Source organism: Drosophila sulfurigaster, chromosome 3 (assembly GCF_023558435.1).
Source record: "Drosophila sulfurigaster albostrigata strain 15112-1811.04 chromosome 3, ASM2355843v2, whole genome shotgun sequence".
In the NCBI taxonomy this organism is placed as follows: Eukaryota; Metazoa; Arthropoda; class Insecta; order Diptera; family Drosophilidae; genus Drosophila; species Drosophila sulfurigaster.
The window spans coordinates 50,140,152-50,163,278 of record NC_084883.1 but is presented as its reverse complement, the minus strand read 5'-3'; the positions used below and the strand labels follow the sequence as shown (position 1 = coordinate 50,163,278).

At 35.7% G+C, this 23,127-nt stretch overlaps 2 protein-coding genes across 3 annotated transcripts in view; both read right to left on the bottom strand.

Moving 5' to 3' along the window:
* Nucleotides 1-312: 312 nt before the first annotated feature.
* LOC133844578 (fibrinogen-like protein 1) lies at nucleotides 313-2,396 on the bottom strand. Of its 2 annotated transcripts, none has more exons than XR_009894615.1 (3): nucleotides 1,056-2,396; nucleotides 487-986; nucleotides 313-413 (listed from the first exon to the last, which is right to left on the bottom strand). XR_009894615.1 is itself a non-coding variant. In XM_062278640.1 (3 exons), exons 1-2 carry the CDS (start codon nucleotides 2,320-2,322, stop codon nucleotides 1,171-1,173), a joined length of 1,083 nt encoding a protein of 360 aa, XP_062134624.1. In that variant the 5' UTR covers nucleotides 2,323-2,393; the 3' UTR covers nucleotides 888-986; nucleotides 1,056-1,170. The 2 variants fall into 2 exon arrangements, 1 of the variants encoding a protein (XP_062134624.1); XM_062278640.1 differs by lacking the exon at nucleotides 313-413 and having other exon boundaries at nucleotides 888-986; nucleotides 1,056-2,172; nucleotides 2,242-2,393.
* A 14,778-nt stretch (nucleotides 2,397-17,174) lies between these two features.
* Nucleotides 17,175-23,127, bottom strand: part of LOC133842576 (connectin) — a 32,021-nt gene continuing 26,068 nt past the window's right edge. Inside the window, exon 3 of the mRNA XM_062275731.1 lies at nucleotides 17,175-20,918. Within this exon, the coding sequence (XP_062131715.1) occupies nucleotides 20,014-20,918 (905 nt within the window). The 3' untranslated portion in view covers nucleotides 17,175-20,013. The remainder of the gene's footprint in view (nucleotides 20,919-23,127) is intronic.

Here is a 23,127-nt window from a genome sequence, read left to right as displayed (position 1 = left end):
GTTATAATTTTCGTTCGACAGCATTTGTTATGTTTGCATGCAGATCAAGTCTGTTTCAAATTTCCGCCCCCACAAACTGACAAAACTCGAATAACTAGCGTAATTTTAAAGCTAAGGTCGAATTTTTCTATATTCAATAATAACTATGGTCTTTGTGATTCCCGAAAATTTGGTTGCGATCAGATAAAAATTGTCGAAGTTATTGAAAAAATATTGTTGTATGGGCAAAAACGCCTACTTACTAGGGGTATATATTGAATGTAGTACCATATCAATATACCAAATATACGATTTGATATAATTTTCGTATTTATATGGCATATTCTACACCGTAATATTTTGCTTTTATTCAAAATGGCTAGCTGGTATTTCGCAGTCGAGCACACTCGGCACTGTTTTTTGGTTGAATTCATCTGTAAAATAAGAGGAAAATAAATATACTTATAGCACCCACTATAATACATTGCTTTGTGTAATTATTATTACTTTTTCATCAACTAATGTTGCAAAAACATAATTTGTTATGTATTATTAGTAACATTTATGTTTAGATAAGAAACGAATATGTGAAGATCATTTCCTAAATTACATTAATATTCAATGTTCGACTGAAAGGATATATACGGGATAATCATTCATAAGTTTGCCGACTTTTAAGTATTTGCACCTCTATAGCTAAAAAAATTTAAAATTTGCTACATCAAAATATACAATAAATGCATTAAAAACTGATCTATTTCCATTCAAAAAATAAATCGCTGCATTAGATAGTCGATCGTTTTATTTTTCAGAACGCAATTTCTTAATGCACCAATTATATATATGTTAAATGATTACATAATTGAGTCAAATATGGGAATTTCAGCTTATCAGTTTATCACTTTATCATCGCTTCTTTGGGGCGAATTAGCATCTTAACTTCCTCAAGTAAAATGAACTTATAGTCAAACCAAAGTAGATCTGGCCCATATGGTGCATTTAAATAACTGCATAAGAAACAACAAAAATCTATAATTATATACATACCTTCGAAAATAAAAATTTGAAATATTTACCCACGAGTACAATAATTGTACCACCAGCCACTTTCATACAAGTCTGCGCAATTATCATAATCATTTCTGTCGTTGTCGTGATCGAATGTTGAGAATTTCATGTTTTCAGACTTTCTCATGTCATCAAAAAAAAACGAGTTCCACTGAATTCACCCAAACTCAGTGCATATCCATTATCTTCATCAGATATTTTGAAGTCGTCATAGCGAGCGTAGTACGTTCTTCCATTCTTATCAACCAAATGTATGTAAAGTTCGAAACGCTGCAAGCTCGTGATACGATGTATTTTCTCTAGACCAAGAAAGAAATCACTTTCAAAAGAACCGAAACCTTTGCGATACGTTGCCCAATCCCTATTGAAATTCTCATCTCCCCCAACTCGTTGTTGTATTACAATCCATCCAGGTCCAGCTAACTGACTATCGCACAAAACATTGAATAAACCTATGCCAGAGACATTGAGTTGATTAACTCCTGAATATTCTCCGAAAGGGATGCATGTTGTGGGATTTAATTTATCAAGTTCAGATTGACTTAGCTTAGTTTCACATTCTGTTAACTTCAATTGAATCTCTTTCTGTTCTTCTCTAATGTTCTTTGATGTGCTATTTAATTTGTTGATTTCTGAACGACATAACTGAATATCATTTTCATGATTTATTAATATAGATTTACTCTTCTCTAATTCAAATTCGAGTGTTCTCTGATGTTCTGTGTTATTTTTAATATATTCATCTTTTTCAATTAAACTAGAATTAAAAGATTTTAATTGAATTTGACAATTTTCTAAGTATGTGGATTTATCTGTTAGTTGTTCTTTTAATTTAAGAATAATATTTTGTTGTGAATTAATTTTAGATTCAGATTTATCAACTTTATTTTGACACAATTGCAAATCGCTTTCCCCTTTGATTACTTTGTTTTTATACTTATTTAATAGAGCTGCCTCCTTCATGAATGTTTCATGAATTCTTACAATTTCATGATATTTTTCCATAAGATCAGAATTTAATTCACTTATCTGCTTTTCCTTAGTTTCACTTTGTTCTAACTTATTTCTGACCTGTCTAATAATATCGAGCAACGGTTTTACAGTTCTTTGGTCTGATTCATACGTCTGATAGGAAGAAAACGTATACACTTTAATCACTCTTTATTCTTCTTAGTATTATGTCTTTGATCTCACTTCATCTACAGTTGTTGTAGCCACCAAGAATATTTGAAGGACCATCAGTAACAAAACTCCGTTAAATTTTATTCCGCCCATTTTAAATGTTTCGACTGCCCGCAAACAATATGAATTTGGAACTGAATATTTCGTTAAAGTCAGTGCAGCCGATGTGGATTCCGCTCAATAGATCTGAACGAGAGAGGTCACGTAATGATAACCGAGAGTCTCAGTCTAGATTCTCTGTCGGCAGAAGAGATTTCAATGTCGGATGATTGTTTGGAACTTTTTTTAAATCCGAAAAAATAAATAAAATAAAAATATAAAAAATATATAGCATCAACATTGTTTTCAATTTCTTTCAGTCGCGTGTTGACATTGGGGTCAATCTCCGAAGTACTCGAAATTATGCCCGAATACTTTCAAAACGACAATGGAATGCATTTTTATTAATACATATGCTGACAACTATTTTGTTAGCAAATTTAAAAACAACTTGATTAAGTTAATAAAAGTATAATTATATCCGCTACCCATAGGGTGAAGGGTATTATAACTTTCTGTCGGCAGGAAATGTATGCAACAGGTAGAAGGAGGCATCTCTCCACCCTATAAAGTATATATATTCTTGATCAGCGTCAACAGCCGAGACGATCTAGCCATGTCCATCTGTCCGTCTGTCTGTCTGTCCGTACGAACACCTACATAAATCTCAGAGACTATAAGAGATAGAGCTATATTTTTCGACAGCATTTGTTATGTTTCTACGCAAATCAAGACTGTGTCGTGAATTTTGGTATACATATATAGTACAATAATAACTATGGTCTAACTATGATTCCTGAAAATTTTGTTGCGATCAGATAAAAATTGTCGAAATTATTAAAGAAATACTTTTGTATGGGCAAAAACGCCTTCTTACTAGGAGTTTTAGTTGCTTTGGCATAGAGCCTGGTATATTTTGCACTCTATAGTATATCTTGAATGCAGTATCATATCAATATACGAAATATATAATTTTGTGTATTATTAGTATTTTTGCGGTATATTCTGTTGGTATATTTTGAAAATAATACAGCAATATTTTGCTTTTATTCAAAATGGGTAGCGGGTATCTCACAGTCGAGTCTGCTCGACTTTCATACTTGTTTTAAATAAAATATGTTTATTAATTACAAAATATATTTTTCACAACTTATCTGCTTTCTAACTTGATTTATTACGAAAAGTCAACTATTTTAGAATTTAATTAGCGCATGTCGAAGAAAACATATGTTTTGTAACTTTGGCTGTTGACTAAGTGGTTTGCTTAATCCTTGACCTGATCCTTAATATTTTTTTTTTTTTTTGGGCATGTGTAAACAAATTCCTTATTGATTGCAGCGTTGTCAGCAAATTTGTTCACCTGAAGCCAATTGCTGTGGCAGTGCAAGTGGCATGCAGCATGAAGCATGAGGCATGTGGCATGTGGTTTGGGGGAGCGGCAAGTCATTCGGACAACTTCTCAATTAAATTAAATGCAAGTGGCGGGAGAACCCGAAGAGAGAGAGAGAAAGAGAGAGGGAAACGTGCTGAAGAGAAACAGAGTTGAAGGCTGCAACTGAAACTCTTTAGTCATTCGGGCGCTATAAATCTCGTGCTGTGAAACTTTTTTAAAATTAAATGACACAAACACACACACACACACACACACACTCTGACTCTGTTACACAGAGAGTAAAGTGCATAAGTGTGCGTGCGTGCAAAATGCATTTAATTTGCAGCAAAGTGGCTGTCGGGCCTCCAATGTCGACTCTGGCCAGGCATGGGCACAACTACAGCTCTGACTCTGACTCTGACTCTGCTGACTCTCTCTCTGGCTTTGGCTCCAGTCGTGTCGGCACCGTCAGCACGCCAGCTCAGCTCCAACTCCCAGATCCAAAACTTCAGTTTCAGAAGCAGCGACAGCAACTGCGACTGCGATAGAGGCAGAGGCAGAGACAGCGACAGGAGCAGCACAACGGGCGGGCGGCTTTTAAAATGATAAAAGTCGCCGCTTGTCGCGACAATGAGACGCCGACAAAGCGGCGTAAATTTCAATTAAATGTGAAAGCAAAACAAATTTTAACTTTACTCGAGAGTTGGACGAAAAACGTGTCGCTGCTTTGGCTGCCATTTATTGGCCGGCTGCGTTCATGCGACAGAACATTTTGTGATTGCATTTGGTAAGAAGAAAGGCTTACAAATAGTGAAAAATATATCCTGAAACATTCAATGAAACAATATTTGAATAAAACGAAAATATATAAATACAAAATAAATTTATTGAATTGAGTTTCTATTGAAAATAGTAGATTTTTGAGGAATATAATTATTGAAAGGAGGATATAGGATATATAATTATTGAAAATACAATTAAAAGTTTCTCAATACATATATTTTTTTAAATTCTTTGAAAATCCAAATAGCATATAAAGTGGTTCAATGGTATATCATTAGTAATCTGAAAGCCTTTGCTGGTTAGATTTCATTGTAAGCTACTTTTGTAACAATTCATGAATAGAAGGTTGAGAGGTTCATATCTCTAAATAAGCATTTTCTCTATAATTAATACATTTTTTAATTTGATGTATAATTGATATTACGGACTAATTAGTAGCTACAATTTAAATTCAGTAAAATAATGATGATATCGAAGTTAAATATACAATATCTAAAATAGTATATTATAACTGTTTTTAAATATAATATAATTAGTAAAAATTGTATTTAGTCCAAACCTAATTATTGGGACGTCGTACTTTTTTTTAGGAAGAACTGAAATAAATAAACTCTTTACATCACTTATTCTTTGTGAGTTTGAACAATAAGTATTTTTCCTTAAACAAATATATTAAGACTAAAAGCTCATGTATCTTAATTAACATAAAAAGTACACAAAAGCAAGTAATGTTGCTTAGTTCCGTGGACAATTATCTGTTTGTGATTTCAAGCAACGCATGAACCTAAAATACAAATGCGAATATGTGAATATGTATGTTATGTGTGTGTTAGTGTGAGAATGCGAGTGTGCGTGTGCCTAAATGTAATTGTGAATTCCATATTTCAATGTGATTGTGTGATTGTGTGTGTGTGCATGTAATTGCCATGACCCTCACGCTGAATGTCTGCGAATGTGTGAGTGTGTGTGTCTGTTGTAGCTCTTGTTGTTTTTGCGTTTGTTATTACAACAATTACTTGAAAAATACTCCGATATCAGCGGCAACGGCAGCGTCAGCGTCGACAGCGCCAGTAAAATTATTTAAATGCTTTTGTGTGCGGGGATTACAAGTGAAAACACACGCACACACACACGCACACACATACCCACACTAGCGCGCATTTCGATGTGTACTCTGAAGGATACACACTTAAATGGGGGGAGTAGGAGGAGGAGGACGTGGGGGCAAGGCCTTGTTATACAAACACAAAAACATATAACAGCTCCCATTATGATGCAGCTATAGGGCTAATGGGGGACTGAGTGTGTGTGTGTTGGGGGCTGTGCAGGGGGCGTGTCATGCATGTGCGTATGTGCGTATGTGTCCGTCCCTCTGTCTGGCTGAGTTCCGGGCTAGGCCCCGGCGCGGCCGACAGACAATTTGGTTTAATTGATAGTTGGGATAATGTAATTATAGACAATTGCGTTTCATGCGAAACCGATTTGCTGCTGCTGCTGCTTCGATTATAATGAACCTCCCTTCACTCTCTCTCTCACAATACTCAAGTGATCATCTGTGTGTGTGTGTGATGCACTGCAACTGCAACTGCAACTGGAAAAAATGTAAAAAAGAGTGAGAGAGATTGACCAAGTGGCGGCCACTTTTGTAGATAAAGTGCGGCCAAGTTGAGAGCTGTTAAGTTGTTAAACATTGGGAAGCCCTCGATGACAATAATGGTGCTCCATTGAATAAACCAAACATTCACTTCCAACCACACACACATCCAAACACCATGGCAATGTAATAAGTGTGCAATGATTGTGCTTTAGCGTTTGCAGATTATCAGCGAATTGAATGCGTCGCAACCTGTGTGTAACTTCAGTAATTAAGTGTGCAATAAACAATCTCTTGGCTTCGTGGAATTCTTAATAATGAGTGTAATTTTTCTAGGAAATTTGTCTAGGAATTCACTTTTGTAAGGTAAATACTGGAGACAATAGCTAAGAGGGCATTGATTTTTAACGTATGAAGTCCTCAGGCTAAAGGGTAGTCGGAATGTGATATATGTATGTACTCTATGATGGCTATAATATGTGAGTTTAGCATAGAATCAGAAACAAAAGACTTTAAATTAAAGACAACATTAAATTATTAAAGTAAAAGTTTTCCAAAATGAGAAACAAAAACTTTAAGTTAAAAATATATTTAAAAATAAAAAAAATGTTTTTGTTTTTTGCGTACTAGTATAAATATTGAAATAGAAAAGACAGTCAAAATAATCTTGTTTAGTTGTATTATGGTATAAAATGTGAAATTTGTGCTGTTGGATATTTGATTCTCTCATAATATTTTTATAGGAAGTGAAGGACTTATTTGAAATGAAATAAGGTTAGTTCTTGATGAATTTTCAAAAAAGAAGTTGTTAGAAGAAGTTATTAGCAAGAGTTACCAATAAAAAACGTTATTATTGTTATTCGTATACTTGATATAAATATGGAATGTGAATAAATGAATCTTGGAATTGAATGAAAGTAACCTTTGCATAATTATGAGAAGTATGAAAAATATTGATTGTGAATAAATGAATCTTTGAATTAAATGAAAGTAATTTTCACAGATGAACAAGGTGTAAAATTTGAATTTAATTTAGGAAACTAAGGCCTGAATAGAGATTTTTATTATAAGAAGCACAAATAAACAGTAAATTTTAAAACTTAACTTTAAATATATTTTCTTTAGTGCGATAAACATTTGTCTAATGAGCATTAAAATATATTTTTTCTTAAGTAAACATACAGTGCAAAGCAAAAATAAATGATGAAATGTTGTATGATGAAACGTAAATTGTATTTTAGTAAACAAAGATGAGTAGGGCAAAAATAAATGATAATAATTGTTTTGTATTATGTTTCTCTTTTCGCTTATACCCCACTACAGCATTCCGCCTTTCCAGGGTAACGAAAAGAATGTGTCGCGCCATAGAGTCCGTTGGCGTTGGCCATTCAGGCGGCTCAATCAACTGTCGCTAATTGGCAGCATGGGGGCCAATGGGGTCAATGGGGCCACAGGTACATGCAATTAATTATGGTCATTTTCAGGTGTGCATCAACTAAACCCCAAAAGCAGCAGCAGCAATAGCTGGAGCTGGAGTTGCAGTTTAACTTGGAGTTGGAGTTGGAGCTGCATAAGTTGGAGGCAGGCAGTTTTGCTGTTTGACGCCGCGATGCCTGTCAAATGAACGGTGGCTAAATAACAAAGCGGCGCCGTTTTGCAATGACTGTTGCATACTTTTGTGCGCGACTGTAATGGAGTGCGTGGAGCTGGGAAATTGCATTGAAAATGCGCGCAAACAAGCGCATAAACGTTGTTTCCCCTATCCCCCTTGGATTGGGGGCAACTACGAGACAAATGGAAACAAATGATGAGGTTTTTTTTGGATGTTACTCTTTGTTCTTGTTGTTGTTGTTGCTGGCGTAAAATGGCGCCCAATTGGCAATTGTCGCTTCCGGCGGCTGATTGGCTGCACCAGGCCAAATCGAAATGGACAGAGGGCAGAGAGAGAGAGAGAGAGAGGGGGCAAAAAGAGTGTGAGTGCAGGTGGAATGTGGCAAGAGACAACGCAGCTGGAGCTGAAGCCGGAGCCGGCATAATGTGCATCCGTATCGATGACAATCACCAAATCGCGCTTGCCAAATGCACACCAACAACAACAACAGCAACACAAACAACACATAAATAGCTGCTGCACATTTGCAGTTGGCAACCAGACATTGTGGCGGCTTTTCTTGATGCGTTTTTATGATGGGGCTTTTCTTCTCCCTTCATCCTCCTCTTCCATTTCGGATGCATGCAACTGATTTGCGGCCGTTAAGTGAAAATTTCATTGTAAATTGAGTCTGGCATTTAAAATATTTCTCAAAGGCTGCAAATTGACTTCAAAAGGCATTTTTTTTTGCAAGCCATCACTTTTGCGTAGTTTTCGCCTTTTGCCCAGGCATCTCACGCGGCATCGCGGTAAATGAGTCGTAATTATTTTCCATCGACTTTTCCGGCATCGCGGAAAAAAAGTGTGGAAGGTGAACGTTTTAACAAGTATATTTGAGTATAATTAGTTTAAATTACATTTAAAATTCGTTTGCCGGTAAGTATCGATGTATTAATGTTTAAGTAAAGAGCGAAAAACTTAGTGCAATACGTATTTATATATTAATGTTAAAGAAAGCTTATTCAAAGTTGTTGAAGTTAAGCAACTCGTATGGCTAAAGTCCCGATTCTTGAAATATACAATTTTAAGTCGTTATAATTACTGATAATTTGGTTGCAATCAGATTAAAATGGAAGAAATAAATTTATGTGGCAAATGAAACTGTTTCAGTCGGTTCTTTCTTGATAATTTGGAATATTTTGTACTCTATGGTATATATTTAATGTGTAACAATTTAACAATCTAGTATAATTTGTACTCAATATATATAACTGTATATCAACATGCATTCAGCGTATTTTAGTATGTTTTTCTATATTATTTCGGTATATTTTAGGAATAATACTGAACTTTTTTTTTTATTAAAAATTGGTAGCTAGAATAACTTAGTCCAGAACATTCGAAAATATGTTTCTGACTTGTTTATAAAGATATTAATTGTTAAATAAGTTTTCAAATTTTCAGTTTGATTAAAGGTGAATTCAATAGGCATAGTTACTTTAAAAAATTGAATAGTTGGTGTTTAGGTATAATTTAAAAATATAGCTAATTTAATTCTATAAGGCTTATCATTTGATTAAATCGTAAAGACACTTAAGTAAAGTCCAAGCGCATTTAATAGAAAAAGTGCATAAAATTGCAGGCTGCGGTATAATGAACTTAGCTGCAAGGCTTGGTCAATCGACATACCCTGTTAAATTTGTGATGGAGGAGGTCTAAGAAGGCATTTAAAATACGGATTCAATACAATATTTTGACAATTTTACGAAAAAATATATTTTTTAAGATCAAAAAGTTCTGAAATTAAAGAATTTAGTTCTTGAAAAGAAAAAGAAATAATTTAAAATCTTTTCAGGGCGAATGTTGTAATTTCCTTTCTCTAAATTTATAATTTCTTATTGATATTATATGCATTATAGACTTGTCAAGTTTCGATAGAATCTTAGTATTAAATTATATATTTTTATATTATTTTTCTACCATGTCAATCTTCGTGTAAAGGATATTTTTCAGGCAATCAATCTCAGTTGTTGTTTTGAATTTGCAGTTGTTGTCTCATTTTGTATTGAAGTTTACCGTGCTTAAGCAGGCAACGCTACTAATAAAATTAATCAACTTTAATGCACTTTAGGCGCCGGCTCGTGCCCCATGTTGAGTGGCTGAGATAACAATAAAAGGAATCCGGCCATGCGGCAGACAGTGGCAGCATTGGCAATGGCAAAATGAAGCAGTCGTGGTTGTAGTAGATGGTGGCATTTGTTCTGCTAATGTTGTTGTTGCCGTTTGGCTGCAGCACTAAATAATTTCTAATAAAATAAAATAAATAATGAACGCAGCAAGGATACGATGCCATTGCAGCTATCCCAGCTAGCTATATAGATAGTAGAAGAAGAGCTCTTTTCTGGGCTCAGTCTCCGACTCAGTCTCTCTCTCTCTCTTTTAGGTTCGTCCCAGCTCTGGCCATATTGCGCAAATATTGCTGCAAGCTGCCTTTGGCAATGTGTTTTACTTTTATTGCACTCGAGCCGCCGGGCGCTGCACATTTTTAACGCCAGTCATAAAAAGGGACGAGCAGTAAGGTCGTCCTACTATCCAGCTGTAGTTGCAACTGGAAGCTGCAGTTCCCCGTCTTGGCCAACACTCTACTTCACTTCCCTTCCCTTCTCCTCTCTTTCTTTCTTTTTTTTCCAATTTTAAGGCTGAGTAGCGCACACGGCGTTCGCCAAATGACCGTAGAAATGATTGCTTGCTCGGATTGAGGGCGTTTGGTTGTGGGGCTCCGACTTTGGCCCGAGGTCGAAGCTGGAGCTGGCAACGGGGTTGGGTGGGGTGAATGGGGACAACTGCGTAACTAGGCAACGACACACAGCAAGGGTCATTGGTTGCTATTGCCCCTGGGGTAACCCGGGTAAAGCCTTCACAGTATTTTCCTCTGTTGTTATTTGCCTCGGCTTATTTGCTAAAAATAAAATCAAACTGCATCCCATTCACGACATAATAAAGGAAATTGCGTGAAAAGCGGCTTCAAGCGAAGCAAACAAAAAAAACAAAGTTCTAGCAAATTATAGGCTAAACTATTTTAAGTTTTAAAGATAACACTTCCAAGTTGATCAATCTGATTGGCAATTTTAAATATTTTATATGATTTGTTTATGTGATGCTGTAAACAAACAAACATATCTTTTCATTGAGTTTTTATATAAAATATTGATGCACGACAAAAGAAAACATTTTCGTACATTTCATGATTTCAAGTAAAATAAATAAAGTTTTTTTTTTTGTGGAATTTCCGTTTTGATTGGTTGTCAAACGAGAGCAACAGGGATTAAAATATGAATTTATTGCTTTACAATCACAGTTTATGCAACGAAATTTTAATTCGTTTATATTGTAGTCTTTAATATTATCTTAAAGAAACCGTTAATGAATTAATCAATTTTTAATAGTGTGCAAAGATTGTATACGTATTTATAGCATTTTCTTGATATTCACTGTCTTTTTAAGTCTAAAACGCCATCCTGTAAGAATCGTTAGTAAAGTATAATACTTAAACTTAAATTATCCGAAGATTGAACTTGTTTAAAAAAAGACTTGCTTATATAAACATTGAAAATAAAACTAACTTAAATGAAAGGAAATTATATTTGATTGTTTTGTAGAAATTATGTTTAAATTTAAATAACATTTGGACAATGGAATTAACACAAAAAGTTGAGTGAATTAAATAGATTTGAAAGAGTTGTGATGACTGGTTAGTCTCATTTTATTAAGTAAATACAATATTGAGTAGTTTAAAAATATATTGCAAATAGAATTCACTGCTCTGAACTTGCTCGAATGGAAGTAATTGTGTTCCTAGTAGTGTCCCTGTCCAGCTGATAAAGTTTCTTCTTGTTTTATTATTGTTTTTGTTGTCAACGCAATTTCAATTTATATTTATGACCTTTTAAAGCCATTTTATGAGCTGCCAACCTCGCGACACACCCTTCGTCTGTCCTTCCCCCCGCCCACGCAAGAGTTCGTGCAGCTCATGTTAATGTTATGACGCATTTTGCGATTTTAAAGTAATAAACTTGGGCAATGATCAGACCATCAAAAGCGGCGGCCATTAAACTGGCAAACTGACAAAGACTTTGCCACCGAGCAGACAAGCAGAGGGAGAGTGACGCTTCGCTGTTGGACCCTCAGTCTCTTCAGTTAGTTTTCGGAAATTGGCGCCTTCATTGGGGCCCGGCCTGACATATTGAGTCACATCTATTAATCGTGTGGCAATCGAGTTGCGGGCCAAAGACACTCTCAAGTCGGGGGACTGTCGGAAATGCCTTGCCATCAATCAGCCAACGACTTCATTAGACACATTTGCAGTCGCAGACGCAGTTGGAGTTGAAATCGATGCGAAAGTTGCTGCCCAATGCGCAGGACAGCTGTCCTGTCAGTTGCCGTCTAATTAGGTAGCCAATTTCAAAATTGCCAGCCTTTTTGGCAACTGTGAAAAAGGTTATTAATATTTGTCAACTGGCCAACTAGCCAACTGGCCAACTGACAACGGGTGGTGTGTGAATGATCTGATTGCAAGCCATAAAATCAAACCGAAAGCGTAAATAATTGAACAATTTTTGCAAATAACCAAAAGTCCCCGGAGAGCGGCCAGACATTAAATAAAGTATTGTATTTGAAACGAGCAAATATGCTGGAAATTATAATAATTGCAGCTGCTTTCAATGGGAATGTGGCGTATACGTAATATTTTTAGTGTTATTGTATTAAATTCAATTTAGATATAAATACTTAAATTATGAATAAATATGATTTAAAATTAATGTTTTCACAGTTGCATTTCTTAATTCATCGAGTATAAAGTTACTGATGTCGTAAACTTAATAAAGACATTATATTATTAGATATATCTAGAAACATATTTATATTAATTGCATTTACAATATATATGTTGCAGACTTACTTTTATATTCATTTTGCCCTTTGATTAGTATTTCAGATTGAAATTGACTGAAAAATACATTACGTATACTTAATATTTCTTATATATTGTAATATATACATATTAAAATTGACAGAAAACATCATTTTAATCATGCAATCTATATAGTCTTGCATTCCTCCTCCAATTTTTAGCTTGTTAACAGGGTATGCACATAGCCCCGAAAAATGGCTAAGCACTTTGTTTACATTGTTAGCTATTTATATCGCCAGCCTTTTTGGTTAGAGATCTCTTTTGTTGCCGCCTCCACTTGTGTGTCGTTGTCGTCGTCCATCTGTCTAAGTGTCCAGACGGTTTGTGCGTCTGGCTTGTTGCTTGGCCACAATTCGAATTGTGGTTAAATTGTATTTTGTCGTCTCTGCATTTTTGAGACATTCCTAAACGGTTTGCGTTGGTTTTTGCCATACACTCTCGCACACACACTCAACTAAAGGTCTAACATGCTGTCCACTTATTGGCAACTGTCGAGCTCAGCTCTTGCCAAACACTTTGCGGTTTTAATTTATATACAAAACTACAACATACCCTCCATCTTGCCCCCTCACTTAATTTAAAATCGGGTTATAGTTTTAGCTAGCACATAATCCGAATGAGTAAAGTTTTCGACTGTCAGGTGAAACATTGTTGTTGGGTTGCAACAAGACAACAAAAGTTTTAAATAAATACACAAATTTATAAAGGAATCTATATGCAAAAATAAAACGCCGAGCTCATGTCACTTGAGAATGTATTAAATTGTTTGTTTTAGGCGCTTTCGCATTGCATTGCAAAGTGCACAATTCTTTTACTTGGTAATTGCATTCGAGTGAAATCCATTAGATAATTGAAATCGCCAGATAAACGTTTCGATTTGATTCGTTATCGATACGCCAGCAATTCCTTTGACTTTGGCCACACACAAGCCAAGCATTGACGTTTCTTTCACCCTTTTTTTATTTTCGATAATTGAATAATAAACGTGACGCTGCTATAAACGCAGTTTCCACTTGACATTTTCCATGTAACTTGCTGTCTTTATACTTTGTTTAAAAAGAAAGAAGAGTATATGCATTATATGGGTATTGAGAAATGTTTGTGGAAGTGGAGAATGTATTTATTTGTGACATAATAACAAACAATTGAAAATCGAAGATCTGTCAGGTGAACGCAGCTTCATTTAAAGTAAATTAATAAATCAATTTCTTTTAAAATATTTATTTTATTTTATTTGATATGTAATTTCTATAAAATGTGCACTAATTTTTCGCATTCTTTGTTTTTAAAAATACAACATATTTTTATGTTTTTTTTTTTATATTTTTTCATTACAAAATATTGCTTTTAATTTCTTAAGTATTTTTACTACATTTTCTACATTGTTTTCTTTATTAAGAAAGCGTATTTCGTTTTCGTTAAATCAACACCAATTTTTCTTTTATATTTTCTCATTTTTTTAACGACACGCTTCACTTGGCTCGTTACAATTTGCCAATATTTACCTGTTCACCTCGCTCACTTGCCCTCTTGCATTTTGAGTTGCATATATTGTGTCGTCGTCGTCGTTGTTGTTCTTGTGCGTTTTAGCCAAAAGCTTTTAGCTGGACGCAATCGCTGGAGCGTATCACTCGTTTGGTTCTCTGTATGTATGTATGTCCTTTGATCCTTGGATCGCTGCATCAAACGACATTTAGCTTGCGCATAAAGTTCACTTCATTGCCAAGTTGTTTTGCCATGTTAACTATATTAGTATCAAGCCATCACCCACTTCGCTACTCTCTACTTCTCTCCTCTTCTCTTCTCCACCCATTTCATGTCGCTGTCAAAGCTAACAACCTGCCGAGTGCCACATTGATACGACAGTCTGTTTTATTTGATTAACTTGCAAGTTGCAACTCTCGCAAGTTGCAAGTTTCGACTGGCATGCAATTTGCCGCAATTGCTGCAGCTGCACACGACTCTCTGAAATTATAATAACAATCAGTTTGCAAATATGGCAAATGAATAATACAATGACAGAGAGCAAAGGAAATGCTGAAAACCAAAACGAAAAGGAAAAGCAAAAGCGAAAAGGAAACGAAAGAATTCCACGCAAATCGCAGGACATGTTGCCGCCTTTTGCGGCATAGACAGATGTCAATCACTTGCTCTAGCTGAGCCCCTCAGACGCGTCATACACGATATGGACTTGGTGCAAGGAGTTTGAGTTTGACAATCCTTGTGGCTACACTGCGATAAATTGTAGACAGACTCGATAACTTGGGTGCAAGATACTGTACTGAAAATTTACATCAATTTTGGCGTTAGACAATAGTCGATATTTTAATAACTAGTACACTGATTAAATAACTAAAAAAAATGTTCCTGTAGCTGGGGTCTACAAAGCCTAATGTCTACTCGGGAAATGCAATTAATCTTTACTACATATTGTATTGACTTCTTATATCCGCTACCCCTTAAACAAAAATCGAATAACAAGCGTAATTTTACAGCCAATTCTGGTATAAACAATAATAACTATAATATTGCAGAGAATTTGATTGTGATCTATCCAAAATTGTTGAAGTTATTTAAGTAAATCTTTCGTTTGGAAAATTACGTCTAGTGCAATAGGGTTCTTTAGAATAAAGTCTTCGGTATATTTTAGTATGTTGGTGGTATGTTTTTCGGTAAACTTTTGAATAATACGACAAAGTTTAGCTCTTATTCAAAAGTGGTAGCGGGTCTTAATGTGTTTCCTTAAAAAAATTATTTGTGTTTTTGGAGCATTTATTCACGTGCACTTGTGAAGTGTTCATGTTCTTCAAATAAAGTGCTTTAAATAATATAACATTTTATAATACGCTCTTATAAACTGATATCTTAACGGGTTCAGATTATATTGCAGTAATTATGCATTGAAAAATATATATTTAGATTTACGTCCATGCTTCACTTTCTTTTTAGAGTCAATGTTACATATAATATAATAATCTTTGCAATGAGAAATTAAACAAAACAATTTATTTTCGTAATTCTCTCTATATTATCCTTAATACTTTCACTCAAACTATATATACCTACATATGTAGCAGCTATCTGGTGTACTATTTTTCGCAGTGCATTGTGAAGCTTGATTGATTTTTTAGCCGCAGTTTGCCGTTGACTGCGTACTCCACGTTCTCTATCGTGCTCATTCTCCTCGTTGTCGGTGCTGCCAATGCCTGTGGCCGTTGCCAGGCATATCGCGTAATAATAGGGACTCCGCCGAATGGCAGACTCTCCTCATGCAGCAGGCACAGAGAGTGAGTGAGTGAGTGAGTGAGGCACTTCAGCTTGAGCCGCAGGCACTTGGCAGCCCACAGTGGGCACAACAGTTAGCTATTGCCTGCCATTGTTGTTGGGGCTGCTGCTGTTCTAGTTGTTGTTGTTTTTAGCGTTTTGTTTGATATTATCGTCTAGCAACGTGTCTGGCAGACCGCGTGACGTAGGCAACATCGACGCTCACGCACACGAATGCAATGCACTTCCGCTTTCAATCTGATTCTCTTCGCAGCCGTTGGCATAATCAGTAGCAAAAATTTGACACGTTGCACAGCACAAACAAAAAAATGTGCAAAAAGAAATGCGTTTGGCTTAGTCCTTTAGCACCCATTGCCAGCGGCTTTCCGCCTTCCATTTTTCCCACTTTTTGATGTTTGCTGTTAACGTTCATTTCAGCGCCATTTTCTTCTGTGCGTGTGTGTGTGTGTGTGTGCATGTATTTGCATATCTGTTTTTGATTTTTGTCGCTCTTGGCGTATATTCAATTTGACGTCGCTCTCGACGACGACGATGTTCCCAGCTTCTGCTGCCTGCTGTGCAACCATGAAATCAATAAATCTGCTCCACTGTTTGAATCCAATTTATCACTTTGCAGACTTTTCGCGTTACCTTTTTTCCCCCCCATTTTTTTGTATTTTACATGCCACGCCCCCACAACGTTCAATCAGGCATTTATGAAGTGGCAAACAGGCGTCACCGATTGGCGGCTTATCCGCGCCAATGTGCAATACAACTTCATTAGGTAACGCGTCGTATGAGTAATGTGTTTGTCGCCCTCCACCGCCCATTTAGCAATTTCTTATGCAAACCTAATGCGAATGATGCGTTGCAACCACACACACACACACATACACCGATACAATGGCAACGCCTTTGCTTTGGCAATCGATCAATAATGAAATTTAGTAAAATATTCCAGCGCACAACAAAAGGGGCAAAATCGCGTTTGACGTTTAGTCCTGCGGCGCATATTTTGCAGCTTTTGTGTGTGTCCTTCCGCATAATGCCTGGCATACTTTGTGTGAGCGCGATTAAATTGCGGAAGAGGAAGCCTTTTATTTATTGTAATATCCCTGCAAATTGAATAAACAAAATTAAGAAAACACAATTTGATCATTTCTTTTTTTTTACATTAAATATATTTAGACGTTTTTCATTCAAAATTGTTTTTGTCACGCAACTGTGTGTGGCTTGAAGCGGCGGCAACTTGCACTTTTGGAATGTCTTGGCGTCCTTTCCACCTTGCCACACTCACCACACACACACTTGCTACAGAATCTGCAGTATATATATATATTTGTTTTTTGGGAGTTTTCTTGACATTTTCTTTTATCGTTTAGCAAACTTCTTACATCAAGTTACATTTATATAAGTATTTTATAATTATGTTTTTTTTTCGGGTTTTTCGTTTGCTGGTAAATATTTCACTGTATCCGCTTTTTTGTTGTTGTTTGTTGTGTGTACATTTAAGTTAAAATAATTATGTAAGCTACATTTAATTGTAATATTATTATTATTATATATATATAATTAAAATTACTTTTCCTCGGTGCTATTTGTTTACCAAAAAAAAAAAAAAAACAACACAAAAATTAACAAAAACAGACAAATTTTATTTTCATTATAAGCGAAACATAAACAAAATGCTGGCAAAGCTTCAAGTTGAGAGCAGGAACTCAAGAGTCTTTGGTTTACGAAAGTTAAGTTAATAAGCTTATGCCTAATTTTTGTATATATAAAAATTTGTTTGTAAATAAAGTGTTTAGTTAATTTATTCAATTTATTACAAGCATTTAATGCATTAGATTGAGTCACTAAACTATTCAAATATTTCACTTATTTCTCAAAGACCGCAGCTGGGGAATTGCAAAGCAAAATGAAAGCAATTGGTTAAAACTAAAGAAATTGAATAAAATTTGTCGAACAAAGAACACCAGTGAAATGTGCTCAGAAATTTCACTTTTTGCACATTTTTTTTTTATTTGAGTTTCTTAATGTGCTTAGTTCTAATCAAAACTCTAAATACATTTAGCTTATGTTCATTTGCCTAAACTAATTTTCCATTGTTTTTTTTTTGTTTTTGTGTTTTTTTCTTAGTTTTTTGTTCAAGTGTTGTTGTTTTACTTTTGCTTTTTGCGTGCTGCTAAACTGTCAAGTTTTCTTTCCCGCTTTTAGTTTGTTGGCTATTGACCAATTTTCTTTGAAGTATGCTTGGCTTTTTCTTGTTTTCTTTCTCGTTCATTGCGTTTTTATTTTCACATTTTGTTTTGTTGTTCTTCTTTGTTATCTGCTGATTGTCCACTAAAAACTATGCTTGCTTCTAATGCTTTGCCATTTATTTTATTTTCCTTTGTTCTATTTGAACTCTGTAATATAATTATATATTTTCGCTTTTCGTTTTTTTCCGTTTTTATTTGCTTTCTGTATTTTTACACTTATTTTGCAATATCGGGTTTTTATTTGTTTCATTTAATACACATTAATCAAATATATAAAAATGTTGCTGAGTTTTGTCGTGTATGTAAATTATATTTTGTGCATAATGAAATTGGCAATAAATTTATTGATGAGCTTAAATAAATTGAAATATGCCCTTATATGTATATTAACTTGATGTGTACTCATATGTAAGCACGCATGTGTATGTGTGTGTCTGTGTGTTATCATTTTTCATATTCGATTTTAATTTTTATCATTGGTTTCTCTATATAGAAATTGCATTACCCTTTCCCCCAGCTTGCATTTATTACAATACAATTAAACATACAATACAAATACAAATACAATAATACATGATACACGCATACACATATACACACACATAGTATATTTTTGAGAATATACTATATATAGTATATAGTATGTGGTGTGTATATATTATCATAATTTACCTTTATTTATTCAGTCTTAAGCTACAAAAATCGTTATGCATATTTCTGCTTTATGTTTTTTCTTTTTTTTTTTTTGGATTTTTCTTTTTTTATTTTCGTAGTTGTATTCATTCATACAGCTGCTAAAAATTTGAATCTATTCAAATGAGTACTTTAAATTCGCAATTTATATTTGAATTATTATTTATTCACTTATTCACTTTTCATTTATGGTTGAGTGCAGCAAATGAAGATGTAAAAGTAAAAGTTGGGCAAAAGTTCTCTGGAAATATGGAAAAGTAGGCGACAGTTATGCTTGTTTTTGTTTTTTGGGCGTGGCAGCAGCAGTTGTAAAGACTAAGAAGTGAGTGTGAGTGTGTGAGTTTGTGTGGCTTACAAACTAGAAAGCAATCTTAATTGTTATACGTACGTTATATTTATACTCGTTTATAGATAGAACATTACGTTATGTATCTAAGTATCTGTATCTAATTTCAGCTGCGGTTTTTCGTTTCGGTTTTTCTCGTTTTTTTTTTTGGTTTTGTTTTTACAGGCATGCCTCTTGTGGACCTTAGTACACTAAAACTGACTCTAGCTAAGTTAGTTAGTTGTTGACCTCACTGTACCTAAGACGTTTAGCGCTTTCCAAGTTTTATTTACTGTATTGTAGTTGTGTACCTTGCTCAAGTTTCAAACGAATCTCAAATAATTCAACTCTATGGCTAGTCAAAACTATATGCTATGTAGTACAGTTAAGATTTTCGTTTTTAATACGGTTTTTTATTTCATTTGGTTTTGAGTTTTTTCTTTTTAAATGAAACGCCAGTTTGCTCGGAGGTTTTCAATTTGTTTTTGGTTTTTCTTTTTGGTTGTAGTTTCGGTTCTGTTCGGTTTTTTGGTTTGAAGTTTTCAAGAGAGTTTTTGTTTTAAGAGTTAGTTCGAGAGAGACTAATATTACAGCTATCAGCTAGGATTAAATTAGTAGGTTAATCGAATTTTTTTTTTGCATTTTTACATATTTACAAGACTTTAGTTTAGATTTCACGTTTCTGTAGCTGTAGCTTTGTCTGTGGTGTCTGTGTGTGTTTTTGTGTGTGTATTTTTGTTTCGAAGCTCGTTTCCAAAATAGTTTTTGCCATCTCACCAGTTGAGAAGTTTCTCTCTGCATTTAGCTTTCACTTCTTGTGCTTCTCTTCCTGCTTGACGAACAACCAAATGAATGCTCACGAGTATTTACAGCATGCGAAAACTCAGCGTTCAACCGAGATTCAGAAAACTGACAACCGAACTGAGCAGCAGACAAACAAGCAGCTGCAGTGTCTGCAGTGGAGCACCATTGATCAGCTGATCCTGTCCCGCATTGCTGCGCACATCCATCAGATCTCGTGACAGTGGCAATTCGGTGGGATCGCTCAGTTCATCGTGGCAGGGCAGCATCTCGGGTTTCAGCATAAACAGACGCACACTGATCGAATTCTTGGTGGCAAGTGCATCGAGTGCATCACCAATTGGTGGCTGATGCATCAGCGTATCCACATCATTGTGATTCATCGAACTCGAGGCGGAGGAACTGCCGTAGAACGAACTCTGTTTGTGTAGATTCAAATTGTCATCCATATCGAGTCCGCCATGTCCCAATCCAAGCCCTGAAACATGTCCTCCATTCGCCTCGTCGTAGTAATCGTAGCGTTTTTGCGTTTGTGCCACGGCTGCCACACCAGCCACATCCTTGGGCTGCGGCTGCTGTTGCCGCTTACGACGCTGCCGCAACTTCGATTCGAGCGCATTATTCTCGGCGGCATCATCCGTAAATTGCCGCTGGCCACGCATCGCTTGACGCGATTTACTCGACGTGCCGTGTTTCCGTGTGCCGATCACATTGCTGCCATTGAGCTCATCGAGTGTCGCATAATTGCTGCTCACGCTGCTCACACTGTTGCCAATGCCGCCCATGCTGGCGCTGTTGCTGCCAATCGCCGTGAAGCCGCCAATGTTCAGCAGATCGAGTATGTGCGATGGAACGGGGTCAACGAAATGCGACAGCTTTGGGTCCTGTAACGTGCAAATGAAATTGTCCAGCGAGTCACGCAGCTGCAGGTGACGTGTGCGATTTTTCAATTCAAAGATCCATTGTAAGCGGCAATCGCAGATGAATTTGTTGTCTGCAAGTAGAGTAGAGAGAGTGTGGATATGAGTTAAAAGGAAGTAAGAAATGTAAAGTCGAGTGTGCTCGACAGTAAGATACCTATTGTGTATAAAAGCAAAAGGCTAAATTTGGTATATTGATGCAGTACTATATAAAAACAAGGAAGAAATCTACAATGAAATGTACACGTCAGTAACATAGCCTCTGTCCATTTTGAAAAAAACAATATACCAAATATTTATACCGCAAAATACTAAAAATATACCAACGGATATATCTGGTATATTGGTATAGTAACACACACAAAATACCATTGCGTATAAAAATACTAAAAATATACCAAAACGTATATTTGGTATATTGATTTATTGATATAGCATTATATGAATATATATATATAATCTACTAGATTGTCAGCCAAAGCAACTAAGATCCATACAAGAGTATTTCTGAAAAAATTTCAAAAAATTTTATCTGAAATTGTATTCTCAGGAATCATTAAGACTATAGTTATCATTCTATTTAAAAAAACCGTGACACTACCTTTAAAATTCAACATGTTACTCGATATATTTCTATTTTCATGGGCGGAAATGGGTGTGGCAAATATTTAAAACACACTGGATCTGCGAACAAAGCGATGTCGAAAAAACTGTATCTCTATCTTTTATAGTCTTTAAGATCTAGGTGTTCATACGGATGGACAGACAGCCAGACGGACATAGCCATATCGTCTCGGTTATTGACGCTCATCAAGAATACTTTATAAGGTCGGATTCATTTCCTGTCATCACAGAATAATAATACCCTTCTACCCTTTGAGTAGTGGGTATAAAAAATATAAGAGAAAGAGAAAAGGCACACTGAAATTGCTTTTGTCAAGTTGTCACCCAATCCCTCCCCCAAAAAGTGTGGCCTATTGTCTAGTCCAGGTGAGTGTGTGATGTGTGTGGTGTCTTCTTTCGTTTGATTTTTGCTGCTGGCTAAGGCCGTCAGCTGTTAAGTGGCCGCCAGCAACAATTGGCTGTCATTTGCTGGCCAGACAACGACTGAATCGGATATGGATTCTGTCTAGCATGACCTGACCAGACTCACAGACTCCCAGACTCTGAAACTTCGAGACTGAGGCCAGTTGGCAGTCCGTTTTAACTGATTTTACCGTTAAATTCGTGCCTTCTGCCTGACTGCCAGGCTTCAATCGCTCGCATGTCCATGCAACTTAAACGCCTCAATGACATTTCCAATTTAGACGACGCCACAGCAGCAGCAACAGCAACAGCATCAGCAACAGCAGCAGTTGCAGTTGAAGCAGCTTTCCAGAATCCCACAACGATTCCCCTGCAGCTGCAGGATTTTGACTGTGCCTGTCTGTTGCTCTGTCACTCAGTTGAACGCCCGCCCAACTTTGCCTTCAACTACTTCTGCTGCCGCTGCCTCTGCTGCTACTGCTGTCAATTATTTTGTAGCTCTCCAGTGTGTCCTGCGTGCCACAGATGACAGCATGAGGACGACACCCAAAGGAAGAACGACGTAGACCGCCTGCTGCTGCTTCCACTGCGTCTGCATCGATTTTCATTCGATTCGTTTCGAGCGCAAACCAATTTGTTGTTTGGTTAGTTAAGTTTGAATGGTTTTAGCCCCCCAAATTGAGCACATAAATGAGGAGCGGAGCATCCACAGAGATTCTAATGAAAATCGTCGTGCACTGAGCCGTTCGCTGAGAAATCCCCATCATTAAATCGACTTCAACAAATTATTTACAGCATTGGCCAAAGACAATCTATTCTCGAGCTGTGGTCATATATTTAGGCATACTTATAGTTAATTATTTAGCATCAATTAAAAGGCTTTTAATTTGATCTATAAATCTTTGATAAACTTAACTAGTTGCGTCACAATTATACCCATTAAAAAATCAGTTTTTAAAGAGTGTATTTTTATGTAGTTTCGAGATTTGAACAGCTAGAAAATAAGCATTAAATTATACCTAAAAAATGGATTTAATAATTAGGATTTAGAATTTATAGAAATATATATTTTTTGATACCATGAAACTGGGCATAACTTTTAAAAAAGATTAGAATTTTTAACTAATTTTATAATCATACGAATTAAGTATTAATACTTTGGCCAACAAGGTATATTATATAAATATTTAAGTCTTAATTAAAAGATGTAGAAATGCTCAGCTTGAAACTAAGTATACAAAATATACTACTTTTATA